Raw genomic sequence first — 16174 nt, 5'->3', positions numbered from 1 at the left:
CCTGTAACAAGCTCAAAAGTACTCTTATTGGTTGTTGAGCTCCTTTGGGCATTACCACAGAATGGAGCCACATCAAGTAGTTGCATGTCATTCTTCTAGTTTTCGTTGACAAAATGACACAAGTACTCTTTCAGTAGCTCTCTAAATCTCTTCATTTGTCCGTCTTTCTTTCAATGAGAACTCAAAGAGATGTCAATATGTGACCTTAAATCCTGAAAAATTCTGTCAAGAAGTTGTCAATGAACATTAAGTCTCGGTCACAAATAATAACTTGGGTAAAACCCCCAATGTTTCACAACAGTTGCAAGGAATAATTATGTCGTCTCCTTTTCCGAACAGTACTTTGGTGCGGCCATGAAAGTACCATACTTCTTCCGCTACCCCTTGTCTTGTTGGAGAGTGAGACAAGTTTTGGTATAATCAACCACATTATCTCGCGTGTGCGGCCAATAATACCTCCCCAGTAGTCCTGTCATTGGAGTCATTCTCCGCGAATACCCCTCAACGAACTTCCTGCAATATATAGTAAGGCCAATAAAGGAACGTAACTCCTTCACAGTTGTAAGGATCTTCCGTTCTTGAATCATCCTTACCTTCTCAATACCCCTTTGGATACGACCTTGTTCAACCACATGACCAAGGAATTTGTTGCTCCGCTGAGCAAAAGAACACTTCCCCTTTCTTCATATCCAGACTACTTCCCCTCAGTCTGTCGAACACCTCCCGTAGATGCTCTTCATGTTTCCTCTGAAACAACACCGATGCTCCCAACGGTGTTTTGGAAGGGTGAACACATCCTGCTTCTAATTCATCAAGTTGTTTTCCTAACTCTACTATATCTGGAGGTGCAATCCAACATGGCCCTTTAGCAAGTGGTTTCACTCCTAATAACAACTCAATCTCATGCTCCACAGTCTATCGTGAAGGCAAATTGTGAGGCAGCTTATTTGGCAACACCTCCTTATCCTCATCCAACACCGCTTGGATGGTCGTAGGCTCCAGCTCTTGGCCTACTTCTTTGTCTACCACCACCGTGGCTAGACGTGTCTGCTTACCCTGACCCAATCCTTCATTGATTTGTATGGCTGAAAGGGACTTCCCGTCGTCTCCTTTCGTTGCAACGACTTGCACCATGCACAAGTGATCTCCCATCAAACACAGGGAACCAGTCGAAGGCATCAGCACTGCCCTCGTCCCCCTTAGGAACTTCATTCCTAAAATGACTGGAAAGTCATCCAATGGCACCGCTGTGAAATTTGTATAACCTTCCCATTGTCCAAGCTTTACAGCCACTTGCTTGGCTACTTCCAAAGTAGGCTAGGCTACAGAGTTAACTGCTTTCATGTAACGACCCAAAAAATAATGATTTTAAAATATTAAATAGGGAGGAAAATGGAAACATGAACAGAAGGAGGCAGTAGACTTCGTCGACGACATCGCACTTTGGAGATAAAAATAATTTCAAAAAATTTCCAGGCCTCATCGACGAATACAGGGGTTTCATCGATGAGGGTTCTTCAGGATCTCGTCGACGAGAAAATACCGAGAGAAGAATCTGGGCTACTCTGAATTTCGTTGACAAAGGGTAAGGTTCGTTGACGAAATTACTTAAGGACTTGTCGACTAGATGACGTGGCTTGTCAACGAATCCCTCAGTATAAATAGCCCCAAACTGATTTTTAATCGCAGAAATTTGCCGTAAACCCTCTCTCTCTTTACCCCCTACGGCTCCTCCATCTTCTCTCTTCGATTTCGGCCTCGTCAGTCGCCGGATCGACGATCTGAGGCCACCACGACATTCCTGGTGGAGTTCTCTTCAAATCTGCTAGAGCGGATCGTTGGTGGAACAAATTTAAAATTCATCCCAAATTCAGGGTAAGCTCTTTTATTCAGATTTTGAGTTTCCAACAGTTGTAAGAAATGTAATAGACGTAGAAATAGTAATGTTTTGTTCTGGAGAAATTAATTTTCAAGGTGTTAAGTGGAGAACTCTGCGGGTATAGGGCCAGAATTTAGTGAGGGCTTTTCAGAGTTAAGGTAAGGGAAATATGCTATGCTAGGAGTTTTAAGAATGTTAACAGAGATTTCATAAACACACACACACACACACACACACACACACATATATATATATATATATATGTGTGTGTGTGTGTGTGTGTTTATTATTCGGTTTTTACAGAATATGAGTTTAAATGCTTGTGTGGCCTGAGTAGATTTTCATGTGATGAAAAACTTATATAGTTTGTACAGTATATAATACTATACTAATTATACAGATATAGACAGTATATTACAGATATTTTATCCAGAACAGTATATTACAGTTTTACTCAGATCAGTATGTTATAGTTTTATACAGATCAGTATATAGGATATTTATTCAAAATAGTATATACAGTGTATATAGAAAGTTATGTTTTCCTAAATGTCATAACACTTAGATTATACAAAAAGAAAGTATAGACAGATTACACAGTTATAGCATAAAGATGCTATAGATATTACAATATTTACAGTACAGCAATATAGTGTTATGGTTATTTTGGAAATATATTGAAAACAGTATAAAGAATATAGTATGTATATATATAGTATCAGATCCTTGTTGAAAGATTACAGAAAGATACAGTACAGATATAGAATACAGAGCACGGTACCGTTACTAGATATAGATAGAGTGCAACCACATATCTCAGATAGTATGTGGGTACCGTCAGCCGTACTCGGAAGGTATGCAGCTCCTCAGTTCACTGGGTGAGGGGCCCAGTTTGACGAGGTAGTAGCCAGTCCCATGCCTAGGAGAGTATGCAATTTGGTTGGGCTGAGGTAATGTAGAGTATGGTGACTTACCTGGAGGGCTGACCAGGTTAAGTCCCACCTACGAGCCGCACAACCCTGTCATGAGGGGTCAAATCATGACATACAGAGTCCCAGGGAAAGAACACAGTTATGTATATGTATACAACTTTACAGCTTTTATTGTATATAGTATGATGTAGCACTATGAATGATAGAAAGTTCAGATGATAAATGTTTTAAGTTATTATACATGTGTTGTACAGAATTGCCAGATTATACAGTTTTTAAATACTATTATTATAATTTTATGACTCGGTCGCCACACACTAGTAATAGCATATTTCCACTTACTGAGCTTCAACTCACCCAATGACTTTAACATTTTTCAGGTGAGCCAACTGGGCGAGCAGATCAGGCTCGCGAATAGAGAGTATTTTGATTACCTTAGTTATAGGGTACGTTTTTGACAGAGTTTTGTATTTTTGACGTAGTTGATGCTGGAGGGGTTTATTTTGTATGGTTATGGCTTGTATATACTGGGTTCTGGTATTGTATAGTATATATATAAATGGTTATATGATTTGGGTTTCCGCTGCTTAGGTATGGATGTAAATATATATATATATATATATATATATATATATATATATAATGGTCAGAATTTTGAGGATGTTACAATTTGGTATCAGAGCTAGGTTACTAGGTTCTGTAGACTCCAGAGTGCAGCGGAAAACAATACCAGAATAGGAAAAAGATTTGAGGTTTTATTCAGTGATCTGGATACAGGATTTTGTGGTAGTTTCTGTGTTTTTCCTGGGGTGATGATTCCAGGAAAACCATAGTAAACTGTCGACGAGTCATGTGTTTAGGTTGCAGGATTGGATTGTAGGATAGGATCAAGAGGAAAAGTTGATGTGTAGGAAATAGGATTCTGAAAACGGTGTTCTATATGTTTGTAGGATGGACTTAGGAGGCAGTAGCGCTCACGCCAGTAGGGATGATGGTGCTGGTCCTTCTGGTGTAGGAGGTGGGGATGCAGATGCTATGCTACGTAGTGTGGCTCAACAAGTTATGGCTGAGATAGCGCAGAGTTCTAGAGAGCAGGGAGGTCCATCTCCAGTTCAGGGATGCACCATAGAGAAATTCATGAAGATGAATCCGCCTGCTTTTTCTGGAGTGACCGATCCTGCAGTTGCTGAGAATTGGATACAGGAAATAGAGAAGATTCTGACAATACTTCACTGCACCGATGAGCAGAGGGTCTTATATGCTATATATAGGCTGGCATGGGAGGCCGAGAGATGGTGGTCAGCCACCAGACTATTGGAGGAGCAGAGGGTGATACCAGTGCTGATGACCTGGGCTCGATTTAGGGATATATTCTTTGATAAATATTATCCTGCTTCTATTAGAGATGCTCGAGTACAGGAGTTTCTGAGTCTGTCCCAAGGGTCATTGATTGTTCAGTAGTATGCTGCGAGATTTATTGAGCTATCGCGTTTCTGCCGCTATATTGTCCCAGATGAAGCAAAGAAGGCTATAATGTTTGAGAGAAACTTGAGGCGTGATATTTACAGGAAGGTGGCAATACTGAGGATCCAGGACTTCTTAGAGTTGGTTGTTAGGGCTATTATAGCGGAGGAAAGTTTGCCCAGGGAGACTGAGATGCAAAGTCAGAGAAAGAGGATTGTACCCTCGAGTTTTCAGGCGGGTCCTAGCTGAGGTCCTTGGAGAGGGGGTAGATTTGGCAGAGGCCAGAGATAGATGGTAGAGCATGGTGGATTTCAGGGCAAAAATTTTCCTGCCATTTGTCCTAGATGCGGACAGAGACATCCTGGTGAGTGCCGACTGGGGGAAAATGTTTGTTATCGATGCGGGAGGCCCGGTCATATAGCTCGATCGTGTCAGATGCCGTAAAAGTATGCACAGGCTCTCAGACCATTTTGAGGGGGATATTAGGCACCCCGCGGTGGTCAGTAGAGGAACACTGCGCCGGCGAGGGTCTACTCATTGACACCGGGAGATGCTGAGACGACTGGAGACGTGGTCACAGGTACTCTTACTGTTTTACCATATAAAATGATTGTTTTGTTTGATACAAGTGCCACCCACTCTTTTATATCGGCGGGATATGTGAAAATAGCTGGAATAGAGACACGACCATTAGATATAGAATTGTCTGTAGGTACGCCAATGGGATCTGTGATTAGATGCAGGAGGGTATTTCGAAATTTTCCACTAAGTATTTAGGAGAGAGTGATTTTAGCTGATCTTGTGGTCCTGGATATGCAGAGATTTGATGTGATACTGGGTATAGATTGGTTAGCTATTCATCACGCTAGTATAGATTGTCATCAGAAAGAAGTAATTTTCAGACCCCTGAGTGAGCCAGAATTTAGATTTACAGGTTCACACGTGTGTGCCTCGCCACAGCTGGTGTTGGCTATTCAGGTGAGAAGACTGCTACAGGATGGTTGTCAGGGGTATGTCGCCTACATAAAAGAAGTGTCAAAAGAAGCATTGAGACAAGCTGATATACTAGTAGTGAGAGAGTTTCCAGATGTATTTTTAGAAGAATTACCTCGTTTGCCCCCTAATCATGAGATTGAGTTCATTATAGACTTGTTACCGAGATCTGTACTAGTATCTAAAGCACCGCACCGTATGGCTCCAGTCGAGTTGAAAAAACTGAAAGATCAGCTACAGGAATTATTGGATAAGAGTTTTATTAGGCCCAGTGTGTCGCCCTGGGGAGCGCCAGTTCTGTTCGTGAAAAAGAAATATGGAACCATGAGGTTGTGCATTGATTATAGGAAGATAAATAAATTGACAGTCAAGAATAAATATTCTCTCCCTAGGATCGATGATTTATTTGATCAGCTCCAGGGGACTTAGGTTTACTCTAAAATTGACCTACGGTCAGGTTACCATGAGGTGAAAGTTAGAGCAGACGCCATTTCGAAGATCGCTTTCCGTACCAGATATGGGCATTACGAGTTTTTAGTGATGCCATTTGGGTTGACTAATGCACCAGTGGTGTTCATGGATTTGATGAACCGGGTATTCTATCAATACTTAGATCAGTTTGTAGTTGTGTTCATCGATGATATACTGGTCTATTCAAGAAGTTTTGAGGAGCATGAGCATTATTTGAGACTGGTGTTGCAGGTATTAAGGGAAAGGAAATTATATGCAAAATTTAAGAATTTTGAATTCTAGTTAAGGCAGGTTACTTTTCTCGGCCATGTGATCTCAGAAGCAGGAGTATCAGTTGATCCGAATAAATAGAGGCTGTGGTGAGTTGGGAAAGGCCGGGAAGTATTCAAGAAGTCATGAGCTTTTTGGGATTAGCAGGTTATTACCGACGTTTTGTGGATGGTTTCTCCAGGTTATCAAGTCCATTAACACACCTTACGAGAAAAAATGTAAAATTTGAATGGACTGATGATTATGAGTAGAGTTTTTAAAAATTAAAGTGGTGGTTAGTATCAGCTCCGATATTAGCTATTCCATCAGGGGAGGATGGTTTTGTAATATATAATGATGCCTCTTTGAAGGGTCTTGGATGCGTGTTGATGTAGTATGGCAGGGTTATTGCATATGCGTCTAAGCAGCTTAAAGAATATGAGAAGAATTATCCTGTCCATGATTTAGAGCTTGCTGCGGTGGTGTATACACTTAAGATCTGGAAGCACTACCTATATGATGGAAAGTGCGAGATTTTCACGGATCACAAAAGCCTGAAGTATTTCTTCACCCAGAAAGAGTTGAATATGAGACAAAGAAGGTGGCTAGAGCTTATTAAAGACTATGATTGCACGATTAGTTACCACCCAGGAAAAGCGAATGTAGTGGCAGATGCTCTGAGCAGGAAATCAGGGGGACCCGTACTGGCAGGTATAGAGATTCAGCACTCAATTTTGATGGATTTGAAGAGGCTTAGTATAGAATTGGTAGAGAACAGTTCTCAGGCAGTTATTACCAGTCTAGTGGTTCAACCTATGCTTTACGAGAGGATTAAAGAAGCTCAGGTTGATGATGCAAAGTTGGCAGCGATGATGGCTAGAGTGCGGGACGGTCGGGGAGAGGAGTTTAGCATATCAGATGACGGAGTTCTGCGATTCCGTACTAGGCTATGTGTTCCTGCAGATACTGAGATCAGGAAAACTATAGTGGAGAAGGCTCACAGATCCCTATACACGGTCCATCCCGATAGTACTAAAATGTACAGGGACTTGCGAGAGTATTTCTGGTGGAGTGGAATGAAGAGGGAGATAGCCAAGTTTGTTCAGTAATGCTTGACGTGGCAGCAGGTTGAAGTTGAGCACTAGAGACCGGCAAGACAGTTGTAGCCACTATTCATTCCAGAATGGAAATGGGACCATGTTTCGATAGACTTCATTACGGGGTTGTCATCAGTACGACAGGGACTAAATGCGATTTGGGTGGTTGTTTATCGTCTGACGAAAACCGCTCATTTCATCCCTATTAAAATTGGTTATTCCATGGACAGACTAGTAGAGATATATGTTCAAGAGATAGTTCGTTTTCATGGAGTTCCAGTATCCATAGTCTTAGATCGAGATCCTCAGTTTACTTCATGATTCTGAAAAAGTTTTCAGGAGGCTATGGGTACGCAGTTAGCTTTTAGCACTACTTTCCAACCCCACACAAATGGTCAGACTGAGAGAACAATTTAGACACTAGAGGATATGTTCCGTGCTTGTGTGCTTGATTTCGGAGACAGTTGGATTCAGTTTATGCCATTAGTTGAGTTTGCTTACAATAATAACTATCAGGCTAGCATCGGCATGACACCTTACGAGGCATTATATGGCAGGAGATGTCATTCTCCTCTTTTCTGGGATGAAGTAGGTGAAATGCGAGTTTTGGATCTCGAGATAATACAACAGGCATTTGACAAAGTCCGATTAATTAGAGAATGAATCAGTACAGCACATAGTCGGCAGAAAAGCTATGCAAACACTCACCGCCGAGAGTTGAAATTTGATGTGGGAGATCGAGTATTTTTGAAGACAGCTCCTCTAAAAGGAGTTATGAAGTTTGGAAAGAATGGCAAGTTGAGCAATAGGTATATTGGCCCTTTTGAAATACTTAAGTGAATGGGGTCAGTTGCCTATAGGCTAGCTTTGCCGCCAGCTTTGGCTCAAATTTATGACGTGTTTCATGTTGCTAAGTTAAGAAAATACGTCCCAGACCCATCCAACAGAATCAGTTATGCAGAGATAGAGCTGAAGGATTCATTAGTTTATGAAGAAACACCATGTACAAATTTTAGACAGAAAAACACAAGTACTACGCACCAAAGAAATTCAATTAGTAAAAGTTTTGTGGAAGAATCACGCTATAGAGGAAGCTTCTTGGAAACTCAAGGAGCAGATCAGACAAAGATACTCGCAGTTGTTCCAAGAAGTATAGAGGTACTCAGGTAGAGTAAAATAGTTAGATAAGTTTCTTTTTTCAGGTACATGTATTTATTTTAGTTAGTAGATAGTTTTTAGTTCTATATGTGTAATTTCCCAGAACATAGTATGTAACCACAATATTCCTCCACCATAAGTGAGGGTAAGTAATAATATAAGTAGACCCTTTTCCTTTACGGAATGATGGAGTGTATAGATGAAGATACAAAAAATAAATTTTGAGGACAAAATTTTATAAGGAGGGGAGAATGTAACAACCCGAAAAATAATGATTTTTAAATATTAAAGAGGAAGGAAAATGGAAACAGGAACAGAAGGAGGGTATGCAGCTCCCCAGTTCACTGGGTGAGGGGGCTAGTTTGACGAGGTAGTAGCCAGTCTCGCGCCTCGGAGAGTATGCAATTTGGCCGGACTGAGATAGTATAAAGTATAGTGACTTACCTAGAGGGCCAACCAGGTTAAGTCCCGCCTACGGGCCGCACAACCCTGTCATGAGGTGTCATGAGGGGTCAAATCATGACATATGGAGTCCCAGGAAAAGAACACAGTTATGTATATGTATACAATTTACAGCTTTTATTGTATATAGTATGATGTAGCGCTATGAATGATAGAAAGTTCAGATGATACAAATGTTTTAAGTTATTATACATGTGTTGTATAGAATTGCCAGATTATACAGTTTTTAAATACTATTATTACAATTTTATGACTCGGTCGCCACACACTTGTAATAGCATATTTCCACTTACTGAATTTCGACTCACCCCATAACTTCAACATTTTTCAGGTGAGCCAGCTGGGCGAGCAGATCAGGGTCGCGGATAGAGAGTATTTTGATTATCCTGGTTATAGGGTGAGTTTTTGACAGAGTTTTGTAGTTTTGAGGTAGTTGATGTTGGAGGGGTTTATTTTGTATGGTTATGACATGTATATACGGGGTTCTGGTATTGTATAGTATATATATAAATGGTTATATGATTTGTGTTTCCGCTGCTTAGGTATGGATGTAGATATAAATATATATATATATATATATATATATATATATATGGTCGGAATTTTGAGGATGTTACATTTCATGTGTCTTGTATCCTTCTCTACGGATAAGTTGAGTCTCCATGCTTCCAACTGCGAAACAAAGTTATGAGTAGCCCCCGTATCCACCATAGTGCGGGTACTCTTCCCATTTATCCTAAAGTCCACAAACATTTAACCTTTTGCTCGTGTAACTTTCAGTGTTTTTTCCTGCTTTTCCAATGCGCTCACCAGTCGCACTGAACCCACCCTCGGGGCATGATCCTGTTCCTCCTCGCTTTCCAACCCTTTTCCCGAAGTAGAAGCTTGTAAGGCATTGAGTAATCCCTTGTGTTGACACTTACTCACTCTGTGAGATCCACTACACAAGTAACACGAAATTTTACTATTCCCCTTTCCATTAGGTGTGTTGAACCCTTGAGACGACGAAACTTCCTTTGAGGTTGATGATTTAGATTCGGCTTCCCCACTCTTGGGTTTGCCTTTCTTGAAAGACTTTCCACTATTTCCCTCTTCGCCAAACCGTTTCGACGAAGCGATATCATCACCAGCGTAGTCAATGAAGCATTCTGCAGCCGCTTGTGCAGTTGACAAGTCTTGAACCCTTTGCCTATGAAGTTTAGTTCTTGCCCATGGTTTCATCCCCTCTAGAAAATAGAACAACTTGTCCTTCTCCAACATATCCCAAATATCTAACATTAAAGCAGAAAATTATTTCACATATTCCCTAATCGACCCCGTATGCTTGAGATCTCTCAGTTTTCTCCTTGCGTTATACTCAACATTTTCAAGAAAGAATTGGGCCTTGAGCTCTCTCTTCAAGTCTGCCCAACTATCGATTACACAACTTCCATTTTCAATTTCTTTGTACTTGGTACGCCACCACAGTTTGGCATCACCAACCAAGTACATGGTCGCAGTATCCACCTTTGCCTGTTTCGAGGTCATCCTCACAGTGCGAAAGTACTGCTCCACATCAAACAAGAAGTTCTCTAACTCCTTGGCATCCCGAGCACTCCCATACATCCTGGGTTTTGGCACCTTGGTCTTGCTAACTCCCGAAGTGTTGGAGTTCCCCATAGCAAGAACCATCAGATTCACCTTTGCATCTAGATCAACCATCCGCGACTGCAAAGTTTCAACTGTGTGACGAAAGTCCTCTGACATGTCGCCTATGAAATTTGCTTGATGTTTTTGTGATCCCATCACTTCATCAACAAGTTCTTTCATCTGGGCCACCTCCACGACCATAGTGTTGGTTGTTGTCTCAACCTATGCTTCCAGCACGCTGATCCTCTCAGTATTGTTTGGTGCCATGGTCATTTAACAAAGCTTTCCAAATCCAACAACGAAGACAATCGAATTCTCGTAGCAACTGAGCCTTGGCTCTGATACCAAGTGTCACGGACTTAACTCTGATACCAAGTGTCATGGTCCGACTATTTTTACACCTTTGTGAAGGGTCGTGCGGCGCTAGCTAAAGCACTCTTGTTTAACTAGCCAACCTATCATTTACCAACATTCATCCACGAAACACTTTCATTAGCATTCAATCAAATGGCAGCGGAAACAGTAAGCATTCATGAAAGTCGTGGCAAGCAAGCAGTAAACATTGAAGCAAATGTAATTCATTAACAACACCTACGTTGACATTGTGTGCTTAGCGGGAGAGGCAAGTAGGCTAAACACGTTGACAATAGTTAGTGAGTTTTACAATGACTAATGAAAACTCACCCTCCCCTAAAGATATTTTTATGTAATTATCATCCTGGCACTAGGAAACATCAAAGTGACCGAGAAGTCATACTGTCTTATTTGGCATACAAAGACTGTACTAGCAGAAAATAACCCTACACTAGCATTTACATGATGGAAACTCATCCCAAGCACACGAGATAAGCGGTCACAGGCAAGCATAATTCCTTGAACAAGCTTAGCTCGTGACAATGGGGCACGACAAACCAAATCCACTATCACAAAAAAATTCATACAAAGTGGATACAAAAGGCACGAACCTTGGAAATGCACAAGAGTGTATAAACAAATATAGTAAGATGAAAATGTCTCACCAAATACTCTGAACAAAACTCTAAAGAAGAACCAACCAGTCAAAATATAGCACAATGAAATACCAATATGCTGTAAATAATCTACAGCCGGAATCACAAAAAAAAAAAAAAAGGTAGCAGTAGGTTGTTGTACTAGAGAAATGACTGGCGCAGGCATGGGCTTGCTATAGGCGCTGGCTACAGGTGCTAGCTGCAGTCGGGCGGGCCGAACTGCTTGCTACGTGTGTAGAGAAATTCAAAGTGGAGGGGCAACTGCTGCTCATAATCTTTGATTTTTAATTTCAAAATAAAATTTTTAGATTTTGCTCCTATTGGGAAGCTAACAAATATATGATTTGATTTTGAATTTCAAAATAAAATCTCTAAATTTTGCTCCTACTGGGAAGCTAACAAACAATTGAAAACAAAAAGGCATTGAGCCCCACCGGAGGGAAACCCAAGAAGATATCACTACAACTTGTGCAATTTTTGTTTGATTATTGAAGAAATGAAAAGAAAAACAAAAAGTGTTTTTTTCCTATTTTTAATTTGTCAAACAAGATTGGAATGACCACACACACACAAATGTTTAGACAGTTAAATTATCAAGCAAATACAAGATTTCAAATTTTAGGACTTGTTTATTGATTCAAAAAATATTCCAAAACTTTAAAGTCAAAATGGAAGTCGCTGTTGATCAGTAGTGGGGAGGGGAAGGGGGAAGATGGAATTGGCCAGCTGGGAGGGTAGGGTCCAGATGCAAATATGATCATTAGGCTACCCACTAAAGTATATTAAAAGCAAAAGGCGTACTAAAGGAAATTAAAATCCCAATCGGGCCTTTCCACATGCCTTCAGTCACCTGAAATCTCTTCCTCACTGTAACATGTTTAGGAAGGTGGACTCGGCCAAATACTGAGGTATCGACAAGCACGGTTCCCTCGAGTCCTCTACTGAGCCTTACCTCCTACTTTAAATAAATAAAGAAATAAAAGGAAATGATATAGTGCCACAAATTTCTAAAGTCATACTACTTTTTAAAGATTTTTCCTTTTCACAAAGCCTGTGACCTCCAATAGAGAAAGAGAATATGTTTAGGAGATGCTCTCTCTCTCTCTCTCTCTCTCTCAAAAGGAGACGTTGTGAATGAAAGCCAAAGAGGGGGGTCAACATCCAATGGATGTCCAAATATTACATCAACATTATATTTTGAACTTGAGAGCTTGAACATTTGGTTTCAATTTACATGAAATTCCATTAAAAAAGAAAGACAGTACAAATTTGTATTGGAGAATCTTACACAAGGCTGTGTAGTGTATGTGATCCGCACAACCTTCAATAGGCACATGGAATTTCTGATCCACACGAAGGATTTTTGTCACCTTTAATTGCTATTGCGACTGCAACATAAATTTCTGCTTGCAGGAATAAAAATGACAAAAAAGGATACTGTTACACCAAAAAAAGAACCCAAGAAATTGAGGAAAAGGGTCAGTCTAAGGCACTGGGAATGAGAAGAGAAGGGGCATATGAAGGCTCCAGGTTGAAATATGCCTCGATCAGAGGGTTTTCTTAAATGGACAATTGCTCAAGAGTTCACATGATGTAAAGGAGAAAAATAAAATAATAAAACAAACCACGTCTCTATGGTTTTCTTAAATGGGCAATTGCCAAACAGTTCACATGATGCAAGGGTGGACTGCCACAGCTGTCTTCCAGAGAAATGGGAAATCAAAGTCTTGCCTATGAAATTCCAAGTTTGTAAGGCTACCATTTCCTTTGGAAGTTGAGATTTCCCATAGAGTTAGCGGAGATGACCTATAGAATTGTGTGGGGTTTTACAAAAATTGAATCCCTTGAAGGGAACAATAGCACAAATGTAGACATTTGTGATAATCAGTGTCTGCTGCGTAGAACTGGTGATAAAACTATGGATCACTTATTTTTTAAGTGTAGGTTTTCCAATTCTGTTTGGAGCCTTGTTCGAAGATGGTTGGGATTGAATAGACAAATGTTCACCTTGAAAGCTGTTGTTAAATGGCTGCATAAAGAAGTTAAGAGGCACTGGTGTACAGGCTGTGGCCATGAGAGTTAGTTTGGCTGCAACAGTGTACTTCATTTGGCTCTCCAGGAACAAAAAGAAATTCGAAGGGAAGTCTCTATCCCCTGAAGGTGTCTTTAGGGTGATTCAGTTACACACCTTCAAATTGGTGTATGACAGATTTCCTTTATTTGCTCAGGATTGGGGTCTGTAAATGCTTGTTTTGGAAGGTTGTGGTTTGGTTGTAGTTTTTTGCTCAGCCTGCTGTAACTTCTGTTTTTGAGTTGTATATCTGCCTTTGGGGCCCTAGGTATGCCCAGATTGATTGTAATATTTTGTTACTTGTTTGAAAACAATGTCCCCCTTATGCTCAGTGTTACTGTACATATCCTTTTTGATCTATAAAATTTACATTCATTGATAAAAAAAAAATAAAGAACAAGCTCCGGCGAGAAAGGGAAGTCATGTTGTTCAGGACTGCCATGAGGGATCCATCCAGAGCTTCACCTCCGTAATAAAAATGAGCTCTATGTTCTTTTCTAGGTTGACCAACTCAACTATTTTTTGCTATAATTCAATGAGCAAAAATGTGTACTCCTTTCCAATCACTTTTTCTCCTTTAGCTCCTTAACTTGGTAGAAGTGGCTGCTTTTACATTTTTTCGATCCATACCTTATCAGCTTATCTTCCCCAAACCTGTCTCTGTCACATAGGCAACTTGCAAAACTTTCATTCCAAAAGTTGGCAGTTGCCACCTGAACACTTTCACAGCCTATCAATACAAATCGTATGGCAAATCTGCTCCAACCAAGGAACTTCTGATTGTTCACGGATCGTTTTCCTGCTTTTGGAATTTCCAGTGGTTGAGAGGTGTGCAGATATGGATAAACTCTAAACTGCGAAGGAAATTCCCATTACTACACCCTTAAACAGAAATACCAAGAGGATACTATGTCTAGAACTCGAAGAAACATGTCATGGCTAACCGTAATATCAATTCCAGAATGAGAGTACGAGTGGAACCCTAACCAAATACAAATAAATAAAGTAGAAATTGGAGACATTTGGATTGGAAACAATAAGATAGCAAGTCAATTCAATCTCTACCAAGACTTCTATTGCACCATTTAATTGCTGAAACCCTTTTCTATATAGGATAGCAACCATCCTTGCTATTCAAAATACATAGTAATGCCTATTACATGAGCTTCCACCCTAGGAGTCCTTTTGTAACATAAACGCTTTCCTAATCCATCACCAACCCTACACACAGAATCAAGCAGCTCGGTCATTTCCATGTCAAAAATGACTAGGTTTAGTGCAATCAAATATGCAGGTCCTCATGTTGAAACAAATCACAATTTCAATTATTAGCTGCCTAATTGAAACGAAAGAAACCATTGCATCTCTGAATTCAAAATATAAAAAATATGCAATTTCTACTTGGTGCGCAATAATACATTTTAGCTTTACTTGTCAAAAACTGGGGGAAGGGGAGAGGTTGAACTCACCACCTAAATTAAAATCAACCCAAATCCGAATCAACCCATTTCCAGTAATGCCTCCTCACAGAAACTGCTTCCTTTGCAATTCTCGTTTCCTCACAATCCTCATACTCTCCCTCCTCTTCAGTACAAAACTCTTCTCCCTCAGGCAAGCCATCCACCCAAGCATCCACTGAATGCAAAACATAACGCGCCGGCAGACCGGGATATGAAACCGAAACCCTCTCCTCCACCTTCTTCTGGTACGAACCCGGCACTATTCTTACAATGTTGCCATCCTCAAAAGAACCGTTGATTATCGATCCGAGCTCTTCCTTGACCGCCCGAACAACGGCGGATTCAGGGGTCTCCCCGGGCTTCATTTTCTCGGACAAGGGCCGACGCCGGTACCGAACGCTGCCATCGGACAATTCTTGGTGGGATTCGAGGAGAACTCGACCATCGAGGCTGATGATTCGGACGGTGACGACATGGAGAGTTCGGACGGGAGGCGTTGAGTCGGCGAGCGAAGTCTCGCCGGCGGAGAGCTCGAGCCAGAGGTTGTGAACGTTCTTGGTGCCGGGCTTGATCCCCCAGGAAGCGAAAGAGTCAGAGGGCAGGCGGGGCTTGAGCCATTCGGAGAGGGATTGCGGGGTGGAGAAGTGGTTCTTGCTGCGGTTCGGATTAGACTGGGACATGAGCGGGGATTTGAGAAAGAGGCGGCGAGGGTTTTGCGAGAAAGAGAGAGAAAGATGTGGGATTTTGAGGAAGAGATTATTGGGTTTCGGGGATGAGAAGAGGAAGAGGAGGGAGAGAGCGGTGAGGAAGAGGTCGGGAAGGGATGCGGGTTTCTGATGAATCTGAAGATGAAGGTGTTTGTGGTGCTGGGGGGAATGAGGATTCGGAAGTTGGGGAGGCGGAGTCATCTCAATGTCGCCGTTTCTTGTTCTTCTTTTGCGGTAGAAGTTTGGATTTTTCCAATGGTTCCGGGGTAGGCCATAACCGTGGCCATCGGATGCAGATGAGAAGCGAAGAAGAAGAAGAAGAAGAAGGGGAGGTATGACTAGGAAAGCGGCTTGGCTCAGGTGAATAAGAGGTGGGGATGTTAGGCTTGTTGGGATCACAATTCAGATTTTCTTGTCCAGATGAAGGGGGGTCAACTGGTAACCGTGGGGTGGTGGCTTTGGCATTTAGGCTCCAGCCCGCAGCAGACGAACTCAAGAAGTTTGGACCTTAGTGGGGTTATATGCCCCATGGCATGGAGCATGAAACGGCGACTCATACTACGCAATTCATCACCCAGAAAATTTTACCTTC

The 16174-nt window shown here is 41.3% G+C and overlaps 1 protein-coding gene across 1 annotated transcript; it reads right to left on the bottom strand.

The window, feature by feature from the left end:
- Positions 1 to 14440: 14440 nt before the first annotated feature.
- On the bottom strand, positions 14441 to 16046 carry LOC131146037 (uncharacterized). The gene is made up of 2 exons (XM_058095300.1): positions 14885 to 16046; positions 14441 to 14636 (listed from the first exon to the last, which is right to left on the bottom strand). Exon 1 carries the CDS (start codon positions 15781 to 15783, stop codon positions 14899 to 14901), a length of 885 nt encoding a protein of 294 aa, XP_057951283.1. The 5' UTR covers positions 15784 to 16046; the 3' UTR covers positions 14441 to 14636; positions 14885 to 14898.
- Positions 16047 to 16174: the final 128 nt, after the last annotated feature.

Source organism: Malania oleifera, chromosome 13, assembly GCF_029873635.1.
Source record: "Malania oleifera isolate guangnan ecotype guangnan chromosome 13, ASM2987363v1, whole genome shotgun sequence".
NCBI classification, from domain to species: Eukaryota; Viridiplantae; Streptophyta; class Magnoliopsida; order Santalales; family Ximeniaceae; genus Malania; species Malania oleifera.
Note: the sequence above shows the minus strand (reverse complement) of the source record. Positions and strands in the feature narration are given on the sequence as shown.

Excerpts from the sequence above, each read along its gene's own strand:
- LOC131146037 (XM_058095300.1), bottom strand. The coding sequence starts at position 15,783 with ATGACTCCGCCTCCCCAACTTCCGAATCCTCATTCCCCCCAGCACCAC.